Source organism: Hyla sarda, chromosome 1, assembly GCF_029499605.1.
Source record: "Hyla sarda isolate aHylSar1 chromosome 1, aHylSar1.hap1, whole genome shotgun sequence".
Taxonomy (NCBI): domain Eukaryota; kingdom Metazoa; phylum Chordata; class Amphibia; order Anura; family Hylidae; genus Hyla; species Hyla sarda.
This window is the reverse complement of record NC_079189.1, coordinates 606,325,039-606,349,926: the sequence shown is the minus strand read 5'-3', so window position 1 is coordinate 606,349,926 and position 24,888 is coordinate 606,325,039. Positions and strand designations below refer to the sequence as shown.

Below are 24,888 nucleotides of genomic sequence, written 5' to 3'. Positions count from 1 at the left end.
GGAGTCCAGGTGATGCAGCTGGGCTATAGGCGTATGCTTGGTTAGTCTGGTAGCGGTTTGGGATAGGTTAGCCACTCGAACCGGGACTCTCCCATTTCTTACAGTTACAAGGCTTCTAGCTGCGCATACCAAAGGGTAGTCTTCTAGTTGAATGGGTTGCAAGAGCGCCTGATAACCTTGGTTCCTCACCCCGGGTCGGGCACGGCACCAAATGATGGTCTGCGGTTGCAGAGTAACAGCCCGTATGTCTTGGATTCTCACACGACAGATCTCCCCTTGGTAGTTGACAAACTTCTGTTCGACTTGGAGTGTCTTCAGATGGTGTTGCATGGCTCGCCGGCCTGAGGGTGACATGTGAGGGAAAGATGCATGTAATGAGCCTACAATCTCCTCAAAACAGTGTCTCATGATGTTCATCGCTAAGATAAACTCTGCTGCATTCTCATCACTGCCATTGGTAACAATAACATGTCCTCTAAGGACATGTTCTCCCACGTGTATGGTGGGCACCCAGTACCCATGCCTGGGTACTGGTTTCTCGTTCCCTGCCATCACCTGAAAATCCACATCATCGGGTTCACACAACATTTCAGGAACCCAATACCTATAAAACACATCTTTTGGAATGGTGGATAGCTGGGAACCCGTATCAACGAGGGCCTCTAACTGCACCCCCTCCACAAAAATTGTTACATAGCGGCATTGGGCAACATAATTGGAGAGTTCTGACTTGGAACACGCGGACTGGGAACTAGCAAGACGGGGAGTAGGAATAGGTTCTTTAAGGGGAAGTGCTCCCCAGCTAGGCGGACAGGTCTGGCTAGCAAGTTCTTTGACGGCCTCAGTTAACTGGTTAATGTCCTGCCGTACACTTTGTAAGTCTAAGGTCACAGGGCTTGTAGGGGCAGGTAATGGTGCAGGAGCAGGCGGTGATGATGGTACTGGCCGAGCAGAGGCTCCGAACTACTCAGTGGAAGGGGCATTAACTCCTTCTGCCACAGATCCTGACACAATGACTTTTACAGCTAGTCTTTTAAAGGCAGGGAAAGATATGTCAGGGTTCTGCACCGCCAGCATTCTAAGTTGGGCCTTGTCCCATTTATTCTGTGCCCCGTCTATGAATCTGTCCATGAGCACCTTGTTACCCTGCTCAGGCGTGAGGCTATCTAGTTTATGCACAGCCTCTAAGGCATTCTGTAATGCCACAGCATATGCCCGAAGTGTCTCACCTGGCTTCTGACGTCGGTCGTACTACCTTAGACGTACCTCAGAGGGGCAGTGACTCTCGAACACTTGGTAGAGCCCCTCGAAAATTTGTTTCACTGTAGCCTTGTCGGCAGCTGGCCAGGTGCGGACCTCTTCCAATGCAGACCCCTGTAGCTGTCTCATAAGTAACTGCACCTGCTGGTTAGGGGGAAAAGAATAAAAAACAAAGAGACTCTGTATCTTCTCCTTGAAGTCCCTCAGGGTGAAGGGATCCCCATCGTAGTTGGGGAGGACTGGATTCCCCAGGAAGACAGGTATGGCTACAGGAGCTCCCAAGTTGAGATGTGGAGCTGGAGGTGAAGCAGGTAGCCTTCTGTTTGCTTGTTGCGGTGACCCCCTTGGCGGGGTCGCAGGAGCACCACCATCCTGCTGGACAGGTGGTGGCAGTGGTGCTGTAGGTGCTGACATCTTGATTGAGCGCGTTGGCCCTTTAAATGCAGCTTGGGAGCGTCGGTCTCTTAAAGAGACGCAGCTGTTCTTTAATCTGGAACTTGAGTGAGAAGAGCTCGAACTTGAGAGCATCGACCTGGAACTGGAGAGCGCTGAGCTGGAACTTGAGTGCGACGATTGGGAGCTGAAGTGAATGCAGGCAAGAATTCAATTTAATGATTTGGTGCCTTAGAGTCTTATATTGTGTTGGTTCTTTAGTACTTTTGGCCCACTGCAGCACTTTACGTTTTTTCGCTATGCTGCTCCAGTGGGCGGAGTTTCAGGATCGGATGCGCGGGAGGGCCCAGCGTTGCCTTTAACCCCTTGCGCTGTGAATTGCGGCTCCGCTGTACTTTTCGCCTCCCCCCCCCCCCCCCTGCGAAGCTAGCAAGGTAAATTTTCTAATATACCTTATATTAAGTTTACATATTATTAAATATATACACATTAACATCATAGCATTAGAGAATAAGGAGGCGACTAGGGGCTGTCCTGGGGGACACTACCTGAACGTAGTAACTCTGACTTTGGGGACCACCATACAAGGTACGGTATGCAATATGGTACCGGGACACCACAAATGTGATGAGCAGTGCATATATATATATATATATATATATATATAGTGTGAAGACTTGCTCTTGTCGTGAGGTGCACTTAGCAGTTTTGAGGTACAGAGACAGCGTTTGTAAAGCAAAAGTCCAGTGTTTTATTCACACTCAAAATAAATGGCAAACACAGTCTTAAACACAGGAAAATGAAACAGCAAACAAAAGTCCAACTTAGCTTCCTTAGGTAACAGTTCACACTGGGGTTCGTGCCGCGTGGCACAAAGCAATGGCTTTTCGGTTATCCAACACAAAGCTTCAAACACGCAGCTTCTCCTAGCTGTGTCAGCTCCCAAAAGACAATCTGGCCTGGATTGTGGGGAATGACCCCCACCCTGCTCTTGGTCATTCCCAGTAAAGCCGTCCCATGTTAGCCTTCCAGCCAAACTAAAAAAAACACAGCATCAGGCTGCACTGCAGCACAAACACTGGAAAACCACACGGCTTTACTCCACCAAGGCCAGGAGCCTTGATGACACATATTATTAACATTTGACCGCTAAGCGGTCACTAAGACCCTATATTTCCCACCCAATATAAAACTTAACGTTTATTGAGCCAAGATTAAAATAACCTCACACATATTGATCCATAATCCATTGATTGGCATGACACTGCATGCTATCTTAATTGAATTGAAAAGATAGATTGTGGCTGCAGTCCACAATCTATAGTGTGAGACAATTAAAAAATCTAACACATTGCCCGCCCGCCCGCCGTTTCGCCACAGGCTGTTCTCAGCGGGGCGGGAATCCGTTCCCAGCTGTGGTGGCCGCTGCAGTGGCCCGGAATGAGCGGGTCTTCGAGGCAGGGGGGGGGGGTCTAGGACCCCTACGGGGAAGTCCTCCGGTAGATGCCCCAGCTCTGGGGGATTTAGCAGGCGGGGAGGGGGAAGTCGGCAGCGGGCGTTTGTTGGAGAAGGGCAGCACAGCCGGCCAGGAGGGTAGAACAACATCGGGCAGGTCCAGGTCCTGCAGGAAACTGGGCAAGTCCTCAGGAGAGTGGAGAGAATAGCTCCTGCCATTACGACGGACATTCAGGGAAAAGGGGAACCCCCAGCGATACTGCATCCCCTTCTCCCTAAGGGCATGCAGGAGAGGTTTGAGGGCGGCACGTTGTGCCAGGGTGTGTCTGGATAGGTCAGAGTACAATTGGATAGGAACCTCCTTATAAGAGATCCGCTGTCTGCGCCTAGCGCTGCGTAGAGTGTCCTCCTTAAGTGCATAAAAATGAATCCGACAGATGACATCCCTGGGGATCTGGTCAGTAGTGCTAGGTGGTCGGAGGGCCCTGTGAGCCCTATCCATTTCAATATAGGTATCTGGTGGGCGATCAAGGAGATCGTTGAAAATGACAGTGAGAGCGTCCCACAGTTCAGAAGGAGATACCGCCTCAGGGAGGCCCCTTACGCGGATATTGTTCCGCCGGCTGCGGTTCTACATGTCATCCATGTGTTGTTGCAGGGAGAATAATTGCTCGGACTGGCTGTGAACTATCGCTTGGAGGGCTTGGACTGAGGAGGATGTAGACTCTTGGGCAGATTCCGCAGCGGAGATCCTGGTATTTAGAGTAGTCAGTTCTGTACGGAATTGGGCAAATTCCTGTTTACACTCGTCCACCAATTGTTTGGCAAGTACAGCAATATCCGCCTTAGATGGAAGTGAGTGGACAAGGAGTTGTAGGTCTGCCAGTGTGACAGGCGGGGATGGAACAGGAGTATGTGGCATGCCTGAGGACCCCACACCATGAGCTAGGAAGACTTGGTCCCGAGCGGGGGCATCAGTAGACTGGACGCCTGGTCGGAAGATGGGTGGGGTAGAGTCCAGGCTGCAGGGAGGAGGAGACATGCGTGGGGGAGCAGAGCCCAATTGCAGAGGGCCTGTCACCAGCCCCTTAGGAGGTGATGGGGAGCATTCATGAAGGGATGCGCTTCCCAACCCCAGGGGGGACCCCGCAGCCACCCCAGACCAAGGTGACCCTACCGACCAGTGTGGTGACGGCGACCCCTGCAGATCTTGAGGAGAAGGAGGAGGTCTCAGGGCCATATGAATGTCCAGGGGTTCGCTAGAGAGTCCATGGGCAATATCCTCCACAGGGCCTCTGTACATGCTGCCCGGACCCGGAGTGGGGGATGGTGAGGGGCCCATGGCGGGTTGCAGCAGCAACGACTCTGGGGTAAGAGGGCACTCCCCAGTAAGCAGGTCGGGGATGATGGCTGGACCCTGCCCGCGACTTCCAGGCTTTGACACCAGGGGAGGGAGGCTGGTCGGGCTCAGGGCAGCATTGTGGGAGCAGGCAGGGGTTTGCAGACTCACCAGATCCTCCGCTTGTGCCTCCGCGGTGAGTTGCTGCGCAGCAGCCTGGATAGGAGACCTGTCGGGCAGAGCGGCAGCGAGGAGTCCGTCCCGGGCAAGTGAGGCCTCCGACTGAGGAGCGGGCAGCTCCGGGTATCCCCCCTGCATGAGGTAGGTGGCAGAGGGAGGGGGGATTCGCTCACCACCGTAGGGGCGCGGCCCGGAGGAGGCAGCGGCTCCGATGAAGGCCGCGGCAAGATGGCGCTCAGCGGTACTGGGGAGCGCGCGGTCTCAGGGCGCTGGTGCTGGGATCGTGTAAAGTAGGCATCCAGGTTGGACATCTTGGGGTCCTGGGGTGTCTCGGCCACCTTCTTTTTAGCCTTCTTGGTCCTGTTCCCCATCAGGAGCAACGTAGGAAGGATAAGTAAGCGGCGGTCAGCGGGAGCTCCTCACACACGCGTCCTCACACGGCCATGTCCGGACACGCCCCCCGTCTCCCCCTCCTTTTATGAGAGAGGAAACTCCTGAGAAGGTCACGGTCCAGGATATTCTCCTCAGGTTCCCAAGATCTCTCCTCAGGACCATAACCCCTCCAGACGACCAAAAAAAATTGTTTACCTCTCACAGTTTTTGCAGAAAGGATCTGTTTAACTTTGTAGACATCTGAGGAGCCGGAGACAGGTGTTGGGAGAGGTTTCTTCTGAGAAAAACGGTTTACAACAAGAGGCTTGAGGAGAGAGACGTGGAAGGAATTGGGAATACGTAACATAGCAGGTAGACGGAGTTTGTAGGAGACAGGATTGATCTTTTGTAGAATCTGGAAGGGACCAAGGTAGTGGGACCGAGCTTGTAACAGGGGATCTTGAAGCGGATGTATTTGGATGAAAGCCACACCATGTCACCAGGAGAGAAGGACGGAGGAGGTCTTCTACCTTTTATCCGCTTGCGCCTTCATGCGTGAAGAAGCCTGGGACAATGATTGTCGGGTCTGTTGCCAGATGGTGGAGAAGTCACGGACCAGCTCATCAACAGCAGGCACACCGGAGGAGACTGGGAGAGGAAGAGGAGGACGGAGGTGGAGTCTGTAGACAACAAAAAAGGGAGACGACCTCGTGGACTCGGAATCCTTAAGATTATATGAGAATTCAGCCCAGGGGAGAAGGTCGACCCAATCATCTTGGCGAGCTGAAACAAAATGCGAAGATAAGTCTCAAGGATTTGATTGACCCTTTCCACCTGACCGTTGGACTGAGGGTGGTAGGCCGAGGAGAAGTCCAGATTGATGTCCAGACGGTTACAAAGGGCTCGCCAGAACTTAGAAACAAACTGCACACCTCGATCCGAAACGATATGCTGTGGAAGACCATGTAAACGAAAGACATGGGACAAGAAGTACTTCGCCAGCTGCGGAGCAGAAGGAAGACCTGGTAGAGGAATGAAGTGAGCCATCTTGGAAAACCGATCTACCACGACCCAGATGACGGTGTTATTATGAGAAGGTGGCAGATCGGTGAGGAAATCCACGGTGATATGGGACCAGGGAGTCTCTGGAATGGGTAGAGGCTGTAAGAGGCCTATAGGTCTTTGCCGAGGAGTTTTGTCACGGGCACAAGTTACACAGCACCGAACAAAATCAGAAACATCACGTTCAAGATGGGGCCACCAGTAGTGCCGGGAAAAAGATGTAGGGTCTTGCGTATTCCAGGATGTCCTGCTGTTAAGGAAGAATGACCCCATTTCAAGACCTTGCGTCTCAATCTGGTGGGCACAAAGGATTTTCCCGGCGGAATTTGCTGAATCTCGGCAGGAGCGGCAGGAATCAAACGGTCAGGAGGAATAATGTGCCTAAGCTTGGAGTCCAAACCAATGATGTCCGAGGACCTGGAGCGTGCATCAGCCCTGATGTTCTTGTCTGCAGGATGGAAGTGAATGAAGAAATTGAAACAGGAAAAAAAAACAGTGACCATCTTGCCTGGCGGGGGTTCAAACGCTGAGCAGACTGAAGGTATAAAAGATTCTTATGATCGGAGTAAATGCTGACCGGATGAGAAGAACCTTCCAGTAAATGTCGCCATTCCTCCAAAGCTAGCTTAATAGTGAGAAGTTCACAATCTCCAATGAAGTAATTCCTCTCAGCAGAAGAGAAGGTCTTGAAGAAGAACCCACAAGTTACACTCTTACCCTTGGCGTTTTTCTGTGCGAGGACGGCACCCGCTCCAATAGATGAGGCATCAACCTCCAACGCAAAGGGCCTCTCTGGATCAGGTCTTGTAAGCACGGGAGTGGAGGCAAATGCAGACTTTAAACGGGAGAAGGCCTCTTCAGCCTCTCGAGGCCAAGACTTAGGATTGGATGCTTTTTTCGTGAGAGCTACAATAGGAGCAACCAAGGATGAAAAATGTGGGATAAACTGACGATAATAGTTAGCGAATCCCAGAAAGTGTTGAATTGCACGTAGGCCCGAAGGACGAGGCCAATCCAAAACTGCAGATAACTTATCTGGATCCATCTGCAGGCCCTGATGAGAGACAATGTAGCCAAGAAACTGAAGACTAGACTTTTCGAACAGGCATTTCTCCAATTTGGCGTAGAGATGATTCTTCCGTAGTCTCTGAAGAACCAGGCGAACATGAGCACGATGCTCCTCCAAGTTGGAAGAGAAGATCAGGATGTCATCAAGGTATACAACAACACAGGTAGAGAAGATCACGGAAGATATCATTAACGAATTCCTGGAAAACGGCTGGAGCATTGCAGAGACTAAAAGTCATAACAAGATACTCAAAATGTCCGTCACGAGTATTGAAGGCCGTTTTCCATTCATCTCCCTTGCGGATACGAATGAGGTTATACGCACCGCGTAAGTCCAGCTTGGAGAAGACCTTGGCACCACGTAAACGGTCAAAAAGTTCTGAGATAAGAGGTAGAGGGTAACGGTTCTTTACCGTGATTTTGTTAAGTCCCCTGTAGTCAATGCAGGGATGGAGTGAGCCATCCTTCTTCCCTACAAAGAAGAAACCTGCTCCAGCAGGAGAAGAGGACTTATGGATAAATCCTTTTTGGAGATTCTCCTGGATATACTCAGCCATGGCTTTGGTTTCAGGAACTGAAAGAGGATATATCCTCCCATGAGGAGGAGTGGTACCAGGCAGAAGATCAATAGGGCAGTCGTAAGGATGATGTGATGGCAGAGATTCAGCCTGTTTCTTGCAGAAGACATCCGAGAAAACTTGGTAAGGTGGCGGCAGGCCAGGCAAACGTGGAAGACAAGAAACAACTTTACCACAGAATAGGTTGGAGGCAAGAATTTTGACAGGATTGTCCCCAGCTAATTATTTCTCCAGGTCTCCAATCCAGTTGCGGGGAATGGCATTGCAGCCAAGGGAGACCAAGAAGAATCTCAGAAGTACAGTGTGGCAAAACATAGAATTCAATCTTCTATGTATGCGATACTCCCACTTGCATGATGAGAGATTCAGTACAGAAATGAACCTTACAGTCCAGATTTTGTCCATTTACAGAGGAGATGAACAAGGGCTTGGCAAGCCGAGTAAGAGGAAGATTATACCTGTGGACTAAAGCCTAATCAATAAAGTCACCTGCAGATCCGGAGTCCAAAAATGCTATAGCGCTGAAGGAAGACTTGGCTGAAGCGAAGACTTGTACAGGAATAGTTAAGCGTGAAGAAGTAGTATTCACACCCAGGGATGCCTCTCCCACATACCCTAGGTGCGGACATACGGTACAGTCCTTGAGAAAGTGCTCCGGGCTAGCACAGTACAAACACAAATTCTCATTGCGTCGTCGTGACCTCTCCTGCTGCGTAAGACGAGGATGATCTCCTTGTATAACCTCTTTGGCAAGAGGCGCAAGAGACAGAAGAGGAGAACGTTGGGACACAGGTGTCAGGCAGGCAGATTCCCTCTCAAAGCGCAATTACTCCTGCCTTTGGGCAAAACGCACATCGATGCGTGTGGCCAAGTGGATAAGTTCAGACAAAGAAGATGGAGGATCTCGTGCTGCTAGGGCATCTTTAATCCTACTTCACAGTCCTTTTTTAAATGTGGCACACAAGGCCTCTTCATTTCAGTCGAGTTCATAGGCTAAAATGCAGAACTGAACTGCATAGTCACCAACCGTAGAATCTCCTTGACATAGATTCAGCAACGCCATCTCAGCTGAAGAGGCACGTGCGGGTTCCTCAAAGACACTGTGAAATTCGGCCAAGAATGCAGACAAATTGGAGGATACAGGATCACCACGGTCCCAAAGGGGTGTAGCCCAAGCCAGGGCTTTTCCAGAAAGTAGACTAATGACAAAGGCCACCTTACTACGTTCAGTTGGAAACAGTTCAGACATGAGCTCCAAATGCATGGAGCACTGTGTAACAAAGCCTCTGCATGACTTGGAATCCCCATCATACTTGGAAGGCAAAGGCAGGTGCAGCTGGGAGCCAGGAGAGACTGCAGAAGCTGGAGGAGGGAGTGGGCCAGATTGAGGTACCTGCTGCTGTTGTAAGGCCACAAGCTGTTGCATCATGGCTGCAAGTTGAGAAAATTGCTGCACCTGTTGGGACAACTGCTGTGAGTGACGTATCACAACAGAGGAAAGATCCGCAACTTCAGGCAGGGGTTCCTCAGCGGGATCCATGGCCGGATATTACTGTAACACTCACGTTTCTGAAGACAGGGACTCCGGTGTATGTGGATCCACTGGACCTGTGTGGCAGATGACTCGGACCGTAGCAGTGAGCGGAGTCTAAAGGTGCTGCTGGTCATCACCAGAGCCTGCCGCAAAGCAGGATGGGCTTGCTGCTGCAGACGACACCCAGGTCGCAACCCCCGGCAACAGCTCGACCACACAGGCGGCTCAGGAGATGCGAAGCACAGAAGGGATGAGACAACTCGTAGTCAGGATAGCTGTAGGCACAGTAGTGTAGTCGGGATGTAGCCGAAGTTCAGTAGGCAGGCGGCAGAGAAGCAAGTTCAAGGTCACAAGAGCAGGATTTGGTACACGGCAAGGCAATACAAAGGAACGCTTTCTCTAGGGCACAAGGCAACAAAGACCCGGCAGAGAACTGAGGAGGGTGGAGGAATTTACCAACAAGACACAGGTGGTTACAATAATGAGCGTACTGGCCCTTTAAATCTTAAAGCTCCGGCGCGCGCATGCCCTAAGGGACGGGGACACTCTCGCCGGAGCAAAGAGGCGGAAGCAGAGGCAGGGGAAACACCCGGAGAGTGACGGACTGGGGCTCGCATGCGGGTGCGTCCCGCAATGCGAGTCCCAGTCCCGTCGGCAGCAGAAGGTAAGGGGATCATGCGCTCACGGCCAGCGTGTGAGGCAGGAGCGCATAGCGTAACAATGCCTTTTGGAGATTTGTCCATCTTTCCTTGGCTTCTTTATGCACATTAATACAAATTTTTACCTGGGGTGCCCAAACTTTTGATCCCCACTGTAATGTCACACCAAACTCCAAAAATACAAAATTATTGGCACCCTTTCAAAATTGTGAAAAAATAAGATTGTTTCAAGTATGTGATGCTCCTTTAAACTCACCTGGGGCAAGTAACATGCGGGGGCAATATAAAAATCACACCTGAAAGAAGATAAAAAGGAGAGAAGTTCACAGTCTTTGCATTGTGTGTCTGTGTGTGCCACACTAAGCATGGAGAGCTATAGACAAAAAAGATAAGCAGAGCTTCCTATAGAGTAGTATTGTATAGAATAGGTGCAGAAGTTATTACAATGAATAAACGGCTCACCTTTAGTTGTTGTGTTATTCCAAGATAGATTATAGTGGTGCTGCCTCCCGGTAGACGGCGATACGGATCCTCCGGGCCGAAGTGTAGACTGTGAGTATAGGGTTGAGGAAAAAATCTGGGTACCTGGCGCGATCCACTGTAGAAGGACTTAGTCCAAGCAGGTGGTATTAAAAGATAATATTTATTGCCATTATCACAAAGAAAGAGGTTGCTACTTCGAAACGCGTCTGTGCTCTCTGACCAATAAATATCTTTTAATACCACCTGCTTGGAGTAAGTCCTTCTACAGTGGATCGCGCCAGGTACCCGAATTTTTTCCTCAACCCTATACTCACACACTAAGCATGGATAACAGAGGAGTAGAGAACCAAAATTGTGGAAAAAAATCAACAGTCTCAAGGTTACAAGTCCATCTCCAGAGATCTAGATTTGCCTTTGTCCACAGTGCGCAACATTATCAAAAGGTTTGCAACCCATGGCACTGTAGCTAATCTCCCTGGAAAAATTGATGAAAGGTGTCAATGTAGGATAGTCCGGATGGTGGATAAGCAGCCCCAAACAAGTTCCAAAGATATTCAAGCTGTCCTGCAGGTTCAGGGAGCATCAGTGTCAGTGCAAACTATCCATCGACATTTAAATGAAATGAAACGCTATGGCAGGAGACCCAGGAAGACCCCCACTGCTGACACAGAGACATAAAAAAGCAAGACTACATTTTGCCAAAATGAACTTGAGTAAGCCAAAATCCTACTGGGAAAACGTCTTGTGGACAGATGAGACCAACATAGAGCTTTTTGGTAAAGCACATCATTCTACTGTTTACCGAAAACGGAATGAGACCTACAAAGAAAAGAACCTACAGTGAAATATAGTGGAGATTCAATGATGTTTGGGGTTGTTTTGCTGCCTCTGTACACCCAGTGTCAGAAAGCTGGGTTTGCATCCGAGATCTTGGGTCTTCCAGCAGGACAATGACCCCAAACATACATCAAAAAGCAACCAGAAATGGATGGCAACAAAGCGCTGGAGAGTCCTGAAGTGGCAGCAATGAGTCCAGATCTAAATCCCATTGATCACCTGTGGAGAGATCTTAAAATTGCTGTTGGGAAAAGGCGCCTTCCAATAAGAGAGACCTGGAGCAGTTTGTAAAGGAAGAGTGGTCCAACATTCCGGCTGAGAGGTGTAAGAAGCTTATTGATGGTTATAGGAAGCCACTGATTTCAGTTATTTTTTCTAAAGGGTGTGCAACCAATTATTAAGTTAAGGGTGCCAATAATTTTGTCCAGACCATTTTTGGTGACATTATGTCCAATTTGCTTTTTTTCCTCCCTTTTTTGGTTTAGTTCCAATACACACAAAGGGAATAAACATGTGTATAGCAAAACATGTGTTACTGCAATACTTTTCTGTGAGAAATACTTAATTTTCTAGAAAAATTTCAGGGGTGCCAACATTTACGGCCATGACTGTAGTCACCTCGGGTGCTGATTCTTTACTGTAAGAGCTGTGAATCTGTGATATAGTAACCACAGATGCTGGTTCTTTATTGTAAGAGCTGTGAATCTGTGATATAGTAACCACAGATGCTGGTTCTTTACTATAAGAGCTGTGAATCTGTGATATAGTCACCTGTGCTGGTTCTTTACTGTAAGAGCTGTGAATCTGTGATATAGTTACCTGTGCTGGTTCTTTACTGTAAGAGCTGTGAATCTGTGATATAGTTACCTGTGCTGGTTCTTTACTGAGCTGTGTGTCTGTGGAATAGACACCAGTTGTCATGGTTCTATACTGTAAGACAGTGGTCTCAAACTGTGGCCCTCCAGAAGTTGCAAATCTTCAACTCCAAGTATGCCGGGACAGCCGTTGGCATGCTGGGAGTTAAAGTTTTGCAACATCTGGAGGGCCACAGTTTGAGACCACTGGTCTAGATATTGTTTAATAGGAAGTACCTCCCCCCTACAATCGCTTAGGATGATGTAAACGAAACCACAGTCCTCAAGGTCATATGATAAAGGATCGTAATTGATATGAAGGTGTTTAATACGGGAGTTTTTATTAAAACAAATAATGTTACAGGTCGTATAAGTAATTTTTATAAGTAATAACAATTTATATGGCAGACATAAAGTAAAAAAAACAGATGCTATAAAGGAAATCAAATAAAACACTCCTAAAAATGTATCCCCTATTAGTTAAAAAAAATAATAATAATATATATATAAAATAATCGTGAATACTGCAGTAAACAATGGGGTTGAATGTCAGAAGAATTCCCCAGTGATTGTCAAGCACAGATCTAATTTGAATGTTCTACAGAATTAGGTTAAAGGAGTACTCCGCTGCTAGACATCTTATTCCCCATCCAGAGGATAGAGGATGAGATGTCTGATTGTGGCCACGCCCCCTTGTGACATCCACCACACCCCCTCCATTAATGTCTATGGTAGGGGACATTTCAACCAGTATGTACCCTCCCATAGGCATAAATGCAGGGGGCGTGGCGTGCCGTGATGTCACGACCACTGCTGCAGGAACCCGGCGGGTGCTGTGGTAGATCCCAGCAGTGGGACCCCCGCGATCAGACATCTTATATCCTATCCTTAGGATAGGGGATAATATGTCTAGCAGCAGAGTACCCCTTTAAAGCAGATTCCAGGAGGGCACAATATTGGGGGCTTCATTGTATCTAAACTGTAGACTCAACACTCCAACCTTCAATGGTTTATCAGAACCAGAGTTATAGCATCATAACCCTAATGAACTGTGGGAGGTCCTGGAGCTGTAAATCCTTTCATTTCCCATATTCCTAACAAGAACCTGTTTTTTATTCTTATAAATTCTGTGAGTTTGAAAGATTTCATTTCCTTGTAATTTCCCTAAATGTATTTCCCCACAATCTCAATATCAAAATCTCTCTCCTCACAGGAGCGTCTCTCCTGTGTGAATTATCTCATGCTTAACAAGGTTGGATTTCTGTGCAAAACATTTACCACATTCGGAACATGAATATGGCTTCTCACCTGTGTGAATTCTCTCATGTATAACCAAACATGATTTAAATGTAAAACATTTCCCACATTCTGAGCATGAATATGGCTTCTCTCCTGTGTGAATTTTCTCATGTAAAAGCAGATGCGATTTACGTGCAAAACATTTCCCACATTCTGAGCATGAATATGGCTTCTCTCCTGTGTGAATTCTCTCATGTAAAACCAGATGTGATTTATGTATATAACATTTCCCACATTCTGGACACGAAAATGGCTTCTCTCCTGTGTGAATTCTCTCATGTGTAACCAGATCTGATTTTCTAATAAAACATTTCCCACATTCTGAACACGAATATGGCTTCTCTCCTGTGTGAATTCTCTCATGTAAAACCAAATATGATTTATGTGTAAAACATTTCCCACATTCTGAACACGAATATGGCTTCTCTCCTGTGTGAATTCTCTCATGTGTAACCAGATCTGATTTTCTAATAAAACATTTCCCACATTCTGAACACGAATATGGCTTCTCTCCTGTGTGAATTCTCTCATGTATAACCAGATCTGATTTACTTATAAAACATTTCCCACATTCTGAACACGAATATGGCTTCTCTCCTGTGTGAATTCTCTCATGTATAACCAGATCTGATTTCCTTATAAAACATTTCCCACATACTGAACACGAATATGGCTTCTCTCCTGTGTGAATTCTCTCATGCTGAACAAGGTTTAATTTCTGTGAAAAACATTTACCACATTCTGAGCATGAATATGGCTTCTCACCTGTATGAATTAGCTCATGCTTAACAAGTTTGAATTTTTGTGCAAAACATTTACCACATTCTGAGCATGAATATGGCTTCTCTCCTGTGTGAATTTTCTCATGTACAACCAGATGCGATTTACGTGCAAAACATTTCCCACATTCTGAGCATGAATATGGCTTCTCTCCTGTGTGAGTTCTCTCATGTAAAACCAGATGTGATTTATGCGTATAACATTTCCCACATTCTGAACACAAATATGGCTTCTCTCCTGTGTGAATTCTCTCATGCAAAACCAAATATGATTTATGTGTAAAACATTTCCCACATTCAGAACACGAATATGGCTTCTCTCCTGTGTGAATTCTCTCATGTGTAACCAGATCTGATTTTCTTATAAAACATTTCCTACATTCTGAACACGAATATGGCTTCACTCCTGTGTGAATTCTCTTATGTTTAACCAGACTTGCTTTGCTTATAAAACATTTCCCACATTCTGAGCATGAAAATGGCTTCTCTCCTGTGTGAATTATCTCATGCTTAATAAGGTTGAATTTCTGTGAAAAACATTTACCACATTCTGAGCATGAATATGGCTTCTCACCTGTATGAATTCTCTTATGTTTAACCAGACTTCCTTTACTTATAAAACATTTCCCACATTCTGAGCATGAAAATGGCTTCTCTCCTGTGTGAATTCTCTCATGTAAAACCAAATATGATTTATGTGTAAAACATTTCCCACATTCTGAACATGAATATAGTTTCTCTCTTGTGTGAATTCGCTGATGCTTAATAAGTTTTGATTTCTGTCTAAAACATTTGCCACATTCTGTACATGAATACTTATTTTCTCTGTGAAGTCTCTCATGTCTAATGAGATCTGGTTTATAAGAAAAGAGTTTCCTACATTCTGAACATGAAAAAGGCTTTTTTCCTGTGTGACTTTCATCATGCATACCAAGATGTGATTTCTGTCTAAAACATTTCCAACATTCTGAACATGAATATAGCTTCTCTCCTGTGTCACTTCTCTCATGTAGAACAATACTTGATTTTTCTACACATTTCCCACATTCTGAACATGAATATGTCTTCTCCACTGTGTGGTTTCTGTGTGTACAAAGATGTGATCTTCTTGTAAACTGTTTTCCACATTCATCACATTGAAACCTTTTCTCCCCTTTCTGATCTGTCCTTGAGGTAACAACCTGTGATTGGTTGGGAGGAGGTCCCTTATGATCAGGGGGATTGTATGATGGATGGACATTAGTGGTGAGGGGGTCTTCTCCTGAGGAGGGCTCCATCATATCTTCAGCTTCTACTTTATAATTCAGCGATAAGATGAAGTTTCCCTCAGAATTCTTGTTGGGATTTTCTGTTTGGGTTAAAAATATAAAAAATTGATTTTGTAAAAAAAAAATTCCAATTGACAATGTAACAAGAATGATAACATTTCTCTGTCTGCGGAAATACACATGTAGCTTTTCATTAAGTTCTAAGTTTAACATGCAGACTCGTATGAAGGGAGACAAGTCGTTACGTCTGTTAAGCCCTAATGCATTAAAGGGGTATTCTGGCTTTATACATCTTATCCACTATCCAAAGGATTGAGGGATAAGATGTATGATCGCAGGGGGGGCATTGTGTGCCCAGCGCTACCTCCGAGACGTGACATCACGCCCCCTTATGACATCACGCCACGCCCCTCCATTCATGTCACAAGGGGGCTGTCACGTCTCGGAGGTAGCGCCCGACACAGAATGCCGGGGGCTGCACCGAGATCGCGGTGGTCCCAGCAGCGGGACCCCTGCGATCATACATCTTATCCCCTATTTTTTCGATAGGGGATAAGATATTTACAATGGAGTACTCCTTTAATATGAATAAAAGCCATTTTCAGTTATATTTGAAGAACGAACAGTTTTAGCAAGAATAGTTCCCTATCGGTGCTGGTTTATTTAACCATATCGTTTTTTTGTTCACACTTTTCCTCTTTCTGTTTATGTTTATTTTCAGTTCTGTTACGTATATCCCTGTCATTCTCCAGGGTAAACCAATTTAGATGTATAGCCCTAGAAATCGCTTGTTACATTGGTGTATTACGAAATGGAAAAAAAAACGCACCTTCTCTTTATCTTTTTTTTTTTTATCTTTTAAGAATTTGCTGTTCTATTTGTTTTTTCTAATGCAATCTTAATTGCTTTCAATGGGTATTGTCTTTTCAATAGCCTCCCTTTTAAATCTATAGCCTGTTCTGCAAAGATTTTTTTCATCATTATTGATGCGCTTAAATGGTCACTCTCATTAAAACTAATTTTGCTATTGCTCTCCTTAATGTAAATAAAAAATCTTTCTAATGTGTTTTCTATGTTTTATTTGTGTTTAAAAAAAGCTTCCACTAGGTGTCTCCCTACTTGTCCAGAGCACATTTCCCTCCATCTCTAGCACAGACTTTGGACTCCTGCTGGCCTGGCAGAAGTCCAACATCAGGAAATGCAGCCTGGAGTGATATGGGGGGGGGCCTTAGCCAATCATAGCTCATCTCACACACTGAACTGCTCTGGGCTGTGTGTAGCAGAGTGAGGGAGGAAGTTATCCCCTGTATGGCTTCAGATGATGTCACGCCTGCTGGGGAACGCCCCTTCCCCAGTGAATCTGACTGAGAAGAAAATACAGAGCAATATCAAGGTAGAATACGAAAAAATAATAAAAATAAAGGCAGGGGGGAGGGGGGTTATCATGATGGGGAAGTCAATTAGGAGGATTATAACATTTAACAAGATATTCTCTAATCCAGTGTTTCCCCCAACCAGGGTGCCTCCAGGTGTTGCAAAACTACAACTCCCAGCATGCCTGGACAGCCAAAGGCTGGAGGCACCCTGGTTGGGAAACATTGCTCTAACCCATTAACGACAATGGAAGTAAATATACGTCCCGATTCGCTGGTAATTTAGCGCACCAGGATGTACATTTATGTCCTGTACATGACCGCAAGCACAGGAGCGGTGCTTGCGTCATAGCAGCCAGGGACCTGTTGATGTCTGCCATTAACCCCTCAGATGCCGTGATAAATACAGATTACGGCATCTGCAGCAGTGCAGCTATTGAAATGGCTGATCTGATCACTTGCCGCACGGCCATAGCGATTAGATCAGCTAATATGGCGGCTGGAGGTCCCTTCACCTGGTATTTTTATAATATTTCAATGCCAATTACATCTGATATACCTTCCTGTCCTGTGCGGTATTGGCATCTAATATGGCCCGGTGACGCTGTGTGCTTATGTGCGCATGCGCCAGATCCATGCTTCCAGGACCTGACCCCTCACCTCTGGCATGATTGCTGCTTCCGGCGTCTAACTGCGGGTGAAAACGAGCGGTTTCCAGTGGCCGGACTAGCGGCGGCGTGGCACTACAGGTGCCATGTAATTATGGCGCCATCATGTTTGGTAATGGATTGGCCAGTTATTCATTGGTTTTCATATAAATACCCCCACACTTCCCCCCACCTCACTGGTGAACTGCCTAGCATACTAGACAAATGAAGGGGGGGGGGGAACCAAATAAAGCAACGTGTGAAACCAAGGAGAACCAGCCACATATGTATGCAGGTTAGTATCGTATGGGGTCCTAGGGGGATTAAAGTAACAATGGTAGATGGTCTCTGGAGTAACTGGGGTTAAGGAAGCAATCGTAAAAATGTGAGCTCACAAATATAAATACAAGTTTAATACTCCCCATAGATTGCTGCGGAGGCTGGTGCGGTGTAGAGCGGCCTTACGCCGGGAAATGAGGAGAGCTGTGAAGCGGTCTGTGACCACAATGTGAATGGTAGTGGTTAGTAAGGTCCGTCTATTAAGGGCGTCCCGGCCGGATGTGACAGGAGCCCACTTCCGGTATGCCCCGCTCTGCATTCGGAGTGGGCCGAGAATTGCGCATGCGCGAGTATGCGAATTCCGTAGAACGCATGTTTGCGCTCCAGGGAATATCGCATGTTGTAGAAAAAAGAATAATAAAGAGAGCACAGAGATAGGAGTGTATAGGAAAACAAGGAGAAAGATAAGTGAAAGGGAGTGAGCTATGAATGTATATAGATAGAGACATAGGATAATGGAAGTGCGGGTAAATATTATACAGTGACCCCCCGACTTATGATGGCCCCGACATATGATCATTTCAACATATGATGGCCTCTCAGAGCCCATCGTATGTTGAAGGCAGCCTCGACATATGATGCTGCTGTGTGTCGGGGCCATCGTACAAACAGCTATCTGACAGCGCTGACAACTTCAGCAACTGACAGATAGTTGTATAATGTGCCCCGTGTGCCCCGTTCTGCCTCCTGTTACTCACATGCTGTCCTGCTAACTCACGCAGGCTTCCACTGTGAGCTCCGTGTAAGCCCCGCCCCCCAGTGCAGCCATAGCCAATAGCATCTTGCTGCAGGCATCCAATGAGCTGCTGGCTGCCCTCCCCTTCCTTTCCTATAGAGCTGTAGTCGGCAGGATGGTAATGGAGGACATTCTGTCCCCCCTGAAGGTATTTAAAGAACTGTACAGTACTGTATGCGATGTCACACATCACATACAATACATATACACACTATACACCCCATACATCAATGTTTCCCTATCAGTGTGCCTCCAGCTGTTGCAAAACTATAACTCCTAGCATGCCCAGACAGTAAATGGCTGTACATGCATGCTGGGAGTTGTAGTTGTGCAACAGCTGGAGGCACCCTGGTTTGTTAAACACTCCCCATACACTCCACATACAATGGTCATCCCAGAACCAATTTGCAGTTTCCCATAGAGATATGTACTCGACATATGATGGTTTCAACATATGATGGTTCTCCTGGAACCAATTAATATCATATGTTGAGGGACCACTGTATAGGGGGGATATCTGGGAGGGTATGGGGGTTAAATATGGAAGATTATAACTGGAAATGAACTATATAGGGGAAGTACGTATGCTAATGGATCAATGTAGAGTATATGGAGTATACAGGCATATATTTGTTTATTCTGGTCCATGTTTATAATTAATCAACGGATAAGTGTTGTACAGATGGACCAGCCGTATGTGGGGAATAGGGATCTGACAGGATTTTAAAAGGGGACAGAGGAGGGGAAAACAGAAGAAAGTGGGAATAGAATAGTCAAAAGTACCAATGAAGGATACGGTGGTATATAGCTGGTAACGGCCTCCACAGCAACTTAGGTAGCCTTCAAGAAAAAACAACAGTGTTATAATTATAATGTGTAAAATAAAAGGTACCTAGTGATACAAATTAAAGCATATGTGCGATCTCATATTCTCTGTTAAGTCCTCGAGGGTCCAATGTTGTCTAATACAATCACTAACACGATTGACAGATTCCTTGAAACAGGTGTTATTGACTCAAAGACTAAAGAATTACTCATCAACAAGAATCCCATTACCCCAGTCTTCTACACCTTACCAAAGATTCCCAAGAACCTACACAAACACCCGGGCAGACCTATTGTAGCATCCACGGACTCCATTTTATCACCATTATCTATTTGTCTCGAGAAGATCCTCACCCCCCTTGTCAGGAACACCAAATCATTTCTTCTAGACACAAGTACTTTCCTTGAACTCATCAGAAACACTCACCAAGTACCCCTTAGTCAATTTCGATGTCAACAGTCTCTACACATCCATCAAACACGACAAGGGCCTTTCTGCTGTCACCCGGTTGCTACACAAATCTGACCTCACTAATGCACATATTGATTTCTGTAATTCTCTCATGGATATCCTATAATAACTATTTCATGTTCCAAGATACTTTTTACCTACAAACGCAGGGTACCGCTATGGGGTCCAACATGGCTCCTCCCTATGCAAATATATACATGGCTGATTTCGAAGAGTGCTTCGTGTACACCAATCCCAACTTTCGCCAACATGCTAAGACATGGAAAATATATATCGATGACATTTTTTGCATATGGGAGGGTTCCACTGATTCACTACAGGAATTTCATAACTACATTAACAACATATGGCCCAAACTCCAATTCACCATTCACTACAGCAATATATCAGTTAATTTCCTAGACACGACAGTACACAGACAACCATGGAATCCTTTCCACTGACCTCTACTTCAAACGAACTGATCGCAATAATCTTCTTCACTTCAGCAGCTATCACCCCAAAGCCACACTTAGATCCCTTCCAATTTCACAATTCGACAGGATAAAAAGAATTGTCACAGATGAAACCACCAGAACCAAAAGACTAGAAAAAATGTCTAACCAATTTAGGGAAAGGGGATACCCAGAACACATTCTCAAATCTTGCTCCAGGGACAGAGATAACATAAGAGATCAAATGCCAACTGTATTGCCTTTGTACACACGTTTCACCCATACAAAGTACAGGGGATTATTTGGAAGCACTGGCCTTTATTACAGAGAGCCCATCCCAAGGTAACAGAGTTTAACCCCTTAAGGACTGAGGGTTTTTCGTTTTTTGCACTTTCGTTTTTTCCTCCTCCCCTTTTAAAAATCATAACTCTTTCAATATTGCACCTAAAAATCCATATCAGCTTATTTTTTTGCGCCACCAATTCTACTTTGCAGTGACATCAGTCATTTTACCCAAAAATCCACGGTGAAACGGAAAACAAAATCATTGTGCGATGAAATTGAAGAAAAAACGCCATTTTGTAACTTTTGGGGGCTTCCGTTTCTATGCAGTACATTTTTCAGTAAAAATGACACTATCTTTATTCTGTAGGTCCATACGATTAAAATGATCCCCTACTTATATAGGTGATTTTGTCGTACTTCTGGAAAAAATCATAACTACATGCACGGAAATTTATACAATTAAAATTGTCATCTTCTGACCCCTATAACTTTTTTTTCTTTCTGCGTATGGGGCGGTATGAGGGCTCATTTTTTTGCACTGTGATCTGATGTTTTTAGCGGTACCATTTTTGTATTGATCTGAGTTTTTGATTGCTTTTTATTCATTTTTTCATGATATATAAAGCGACCAAAAATACGTAATTTTGGACTTTGGAATTTTTTTGCACATACCGTAGAACAGTTATACATACACATCATCTGAACCTCAAGAATAATCCCTCAACAAGATGCTGAAACTACTGACATTCACCCATGTGGACTGAGATGTCGCGGGAGCAACAGAGAATTACACCGAAAACACATGTGGTAATTGTCAGGATCCGGATAGGTATGCAGCGAGGACACTGGAGGTGGATCCTCTGTGTCAGTGGGGTGATGGCGTGGGCCGTACCAGGGGAACGGAATCTAAGGGGTTACTGGTTTTCACCAGAGCCCGCCGCAAAGCAGGATGGACTTGCAGCGGCAGGTAACTCCCAGGTCGTTCCACCCGATAGCGACTCAACCTCACTGACAGCTGAGACAGGCGCGGTACACAGGGACAAGACAAGAGCAAGGTCGGACGTAGCAGAAGGTCTGGACAGGCAGCAATGGTTCGTAGTCAGGGGCAACGGCAAGGGTCTGGATACACAGGCTTGGGATACACAAAACGCTTTCTCAGGGCACTAGGGCAACAAGATCCGGCAAGGACAGGAAGGGGAAGTGGGTTTTTATATATGTTTAGAACTGATTGGGCCAGGCACCAATTAGTGGTGCACTGTCCCTTTAAATTTCATAGAGCCGGCGTGCGCGCCCTAGAGAGCGGGGCCGCGCATGGCGGGAGGGCAGTGAAGGAGGACGTGGTGGGTGAGAGACATGGGGCGCGATCCGAGAGCGGGCACGTCCCGCACCTCGGATCGCGTCCCCTCCGGGAACATGGAAGCAGCGCTCGCGAGTGCTCCAGGGAAGCAGCGGGACCCAGAGCGCTCGGCGTGACAGTAATATGAGGCATTGCGGGCGCTGGCCTAACCTGTGCGTTAGTATGACTTGACATGGCCATGAGATACAACCATAAGTAGACTGGGACATGATACAAAGTAATGGCCGACTGCAATAACGTCATTGTGATCCCGGGAGAGGGTGACCCTGGAATATCAGGTGGAAACTCTGTGAGTAACCAGCCTGTCCTGTAGGACCCGCACCCCACAGAAGATCTACCAGGTGACCAAAGGGTTACTTATACCTGATAATACATATATATATATATATATATACACCCACACCCCGCAGAAGATCTACCAGGTGACCAATGTGTTACTTATACCTGATAATACACACATATATATATATATACACCCACACCCCGCAGAAGATCTACCAGGTGACCAATGTGTTACTTATACCTGATAATACACACATATATATATATATATATACACCCACACCCCACAGAAGATCTACCAGGTGACCAAAGGGTTACTTATACCTGATAATACACACATATATATATATATATATATATATATATATACACCCACACCCCACAGAAGATCTACCAGGTGACCAATGTGTTACTTATACCTGATAATACACACACACATATATATTATATATTTATTAGGGATCGACCGATTATCAGTCTGGCCGATATTATCGGCCGATATTCACGATTTTGGACGTCATCGGTATCGGCAATTACCTTGCCGATAATCCGATAATGCCCCGCCCCCCGCCACACACCCCACCACCGCGCCGCACACCACCCCCCACCAGTGCACCGAGCCTCACCCCCACCACCGTACCGCCCCGGCCGCTGCCCCATTGCCTCCCCCATCCCCGTTGTTATAATTACCTGTTCCCGGGGCCCAGGGTCCGCGCTATTTCTGGCTCCTGCGCCATCCTGTGTTACGCTGTGCGATGCACAGTGACAGCTACTGCGGCGCCGGAGACAGAAGTAGAGCGGACCCTGGGAACAGGTAATTATAAAACCGGGAATAGGGGAGGCAATGGGGCAGCGGCGGCGGCGGCGGTCTCTGGCCGGGCGGTGCGGTGGGGGGGTGCCGTGATAGGACTCAGGACAGGCAGGGGGAGAGAAGCGGGAGGCGGCGGTGGTCTCTGGGACCGCAAAAGCCGCTGCAGTTCATTGATTTAAAGCGTCCGCTTTAAATCAATGATCTGCAGCGGTGTCGCCGGGGGTGGAATAAATAGTCGTCAACTTATAGCGGAATATCGGTATAAGTTATCGGGTATTGGGCCTAACCTCCAGAGTATCGGCCCTAAAAAAAACGATATCGGTCGATCCCTGATATATATATCCACCCCAAAAGGAAGGTACTGCAGCAGTCCAAAGTAGGTAAGCGTGAATGAAATTTATTGACCTGACATCAAAGCGACGTTTTAGTTCCCCACTTGCAGCCTTTCTCAAGCTCAGCAACCAGTGATACTAACAGGGTATTTATACAGCAAGTGTACAACAAATCAATTGATTTACATAATTATCATAATATGAATAAAAACTGTGAATAGAAGGATCACATCTAATCATACACATGTGCATAAAGTGCAACTGCGGAATACATAAAGTGCTAAGTGCTTCTCACTAATACTAGTGATCCGCATTTACAAAGTCAGGTTCATATCAATACTCAATACAGTGAACAGTGTTAGTAGAATAAGAGAGGGGCGGGAGATACATACATTAGATTACCGGGCAAAGATGTCTGTACAGGAACTGCCATAATGGCGTGGAACGCCACCTCAGCTCTCGGCGCATGGCGCCGTTCAATGTGTCTATGCGCATGCGCTAGAATGACTCACTGATCCATAGAGCCTATTACTGGCAGGCGTCACTGTGGCTATGGCAGCTGGTCTCCACATGACTGCGCGCAAGCGCACATGGCAGTAGTGAGTCCCTGTACACCATGGGAGAGCCTGGCACTTTGTAAGGTTCTCCTTATACAAGGTTATATGCCTTTTTATGATCAGAGGCATGACTGGCAGGCATCATAGGGGCTCACGCTATGCAAATCGCACAGGGGGAGGACCTTTGGCGGACATGGACCCCGGGTTAATGGGAAACCACAATCAGCCTGGTGATGCCCATCTTTTCATGCTGTCCAACCCAATGTGACATAATGTAAGCGAAGAGACACAGTCATTTGTACAGTGACCCCTCAACCTATGATGGCCCCGACATACGATCATTTCAACATGCGATGGCCTCTCAGAGGTCATATTGAAGGCAACATCAACATACGATGCTTTTGTTATGTCGGGGCTATCGCATAAACGGCTATCCGGCAGCGCAGACTGCTTCAGCTGCCATCGGATAGCCGTTTACGGTGCCCCGTGTGGTCCGCTGACGATCACTCACCTGTCCTCGGGGCTCTGGCGCGTCATCTTCGGGATCCTCTGCATCGTCTGCGCTCTCCATCGACATCATCACGTCGTTGCGCACGCCATCCTGTCATCCAATAGGAGCGGCGTACGCAGCGACGTGATGGCGGCGATGGAGAGCGAGGATGCCGGGGAAGCAGAGGCCTTGCCGGAGCGTCGGGGACACCCCGGGGACGCAGCGACATCGAGGGCAGCGGTGATGAGCGGTGACGGTCCGGAGCAGCGGGGACACGCGAGTACAACTTCCTCTAACAGTGATCTACAACTTGCGGACCTCCAGATTTAGCAAAACTACAACACCCAGCATGCCGGACAGCCGTTGGCTGTCCGGGCATGCTGGGTGTTGTAGTTTTGCAACATCTGGAGGTCCGCTGGTTGTAGACCACAGTCCTATACTTTAAATTGCACGGATCCCTCAACATGCGATGGTTTCAACAAACGATGGTCCGTTTGGAACGGATTACCATCGTATTTTGAGGGACCA

At 46.8% G+C, this 24,888-nt stretch overlaps 2 protein-coding genes across 4 annotated transcripts in view; both read right to left on the bottom strand.

Annotated features, from left to right (window-relative positions):
• The window catches only part of LOC130298097 (zinc finger protein 850-like), a 190,945-nt gene that overhangs the window by 104,102 nt on the left and 61,955 nt on the right, over nucleotides 1-24,888 (bottom strand). The window lies entirely within an intron of this gene.
• The window catches only part of LOC130296670 (zinc finger protein 260-like), a 29,335-nt gene continuing 16,696 nt past the window's right edge, over nucleotides 12,250-24,888 (bottom strand). The window contains exons 1-3 of one of the 3 annotated variants that reach the window (XM_056548474.1): nucleotides 19,312-19,361; nucleotides 17,353-17,788; nucleotides 12,250-15,500 (exon numbers count right to left, since the gene is read on the bottom strand). In XM_056548474.1, the coding sequence (XP_056404449.1) occupies nucleotides 13,282-15,432 (2,151 nt within the window). In that variant the 5' untranslated portion in view covers nucleotides 15,433-15,500; nucleotides 17,353-17,788; nucleotides 19,312-19,361 and the 3' untranslated portion in view covers nucleotides 12,250-13,281. Of the gene's footprint in view, nucleotides 15,501-17,352; nucleotides 17,789-19,298; nucleotides 19,362-24,888 lie in introns of those variants that run through there. The other 2 variants (XM_056548483.1, XM_056548465.1) reach the window with 2 other exon arrangements.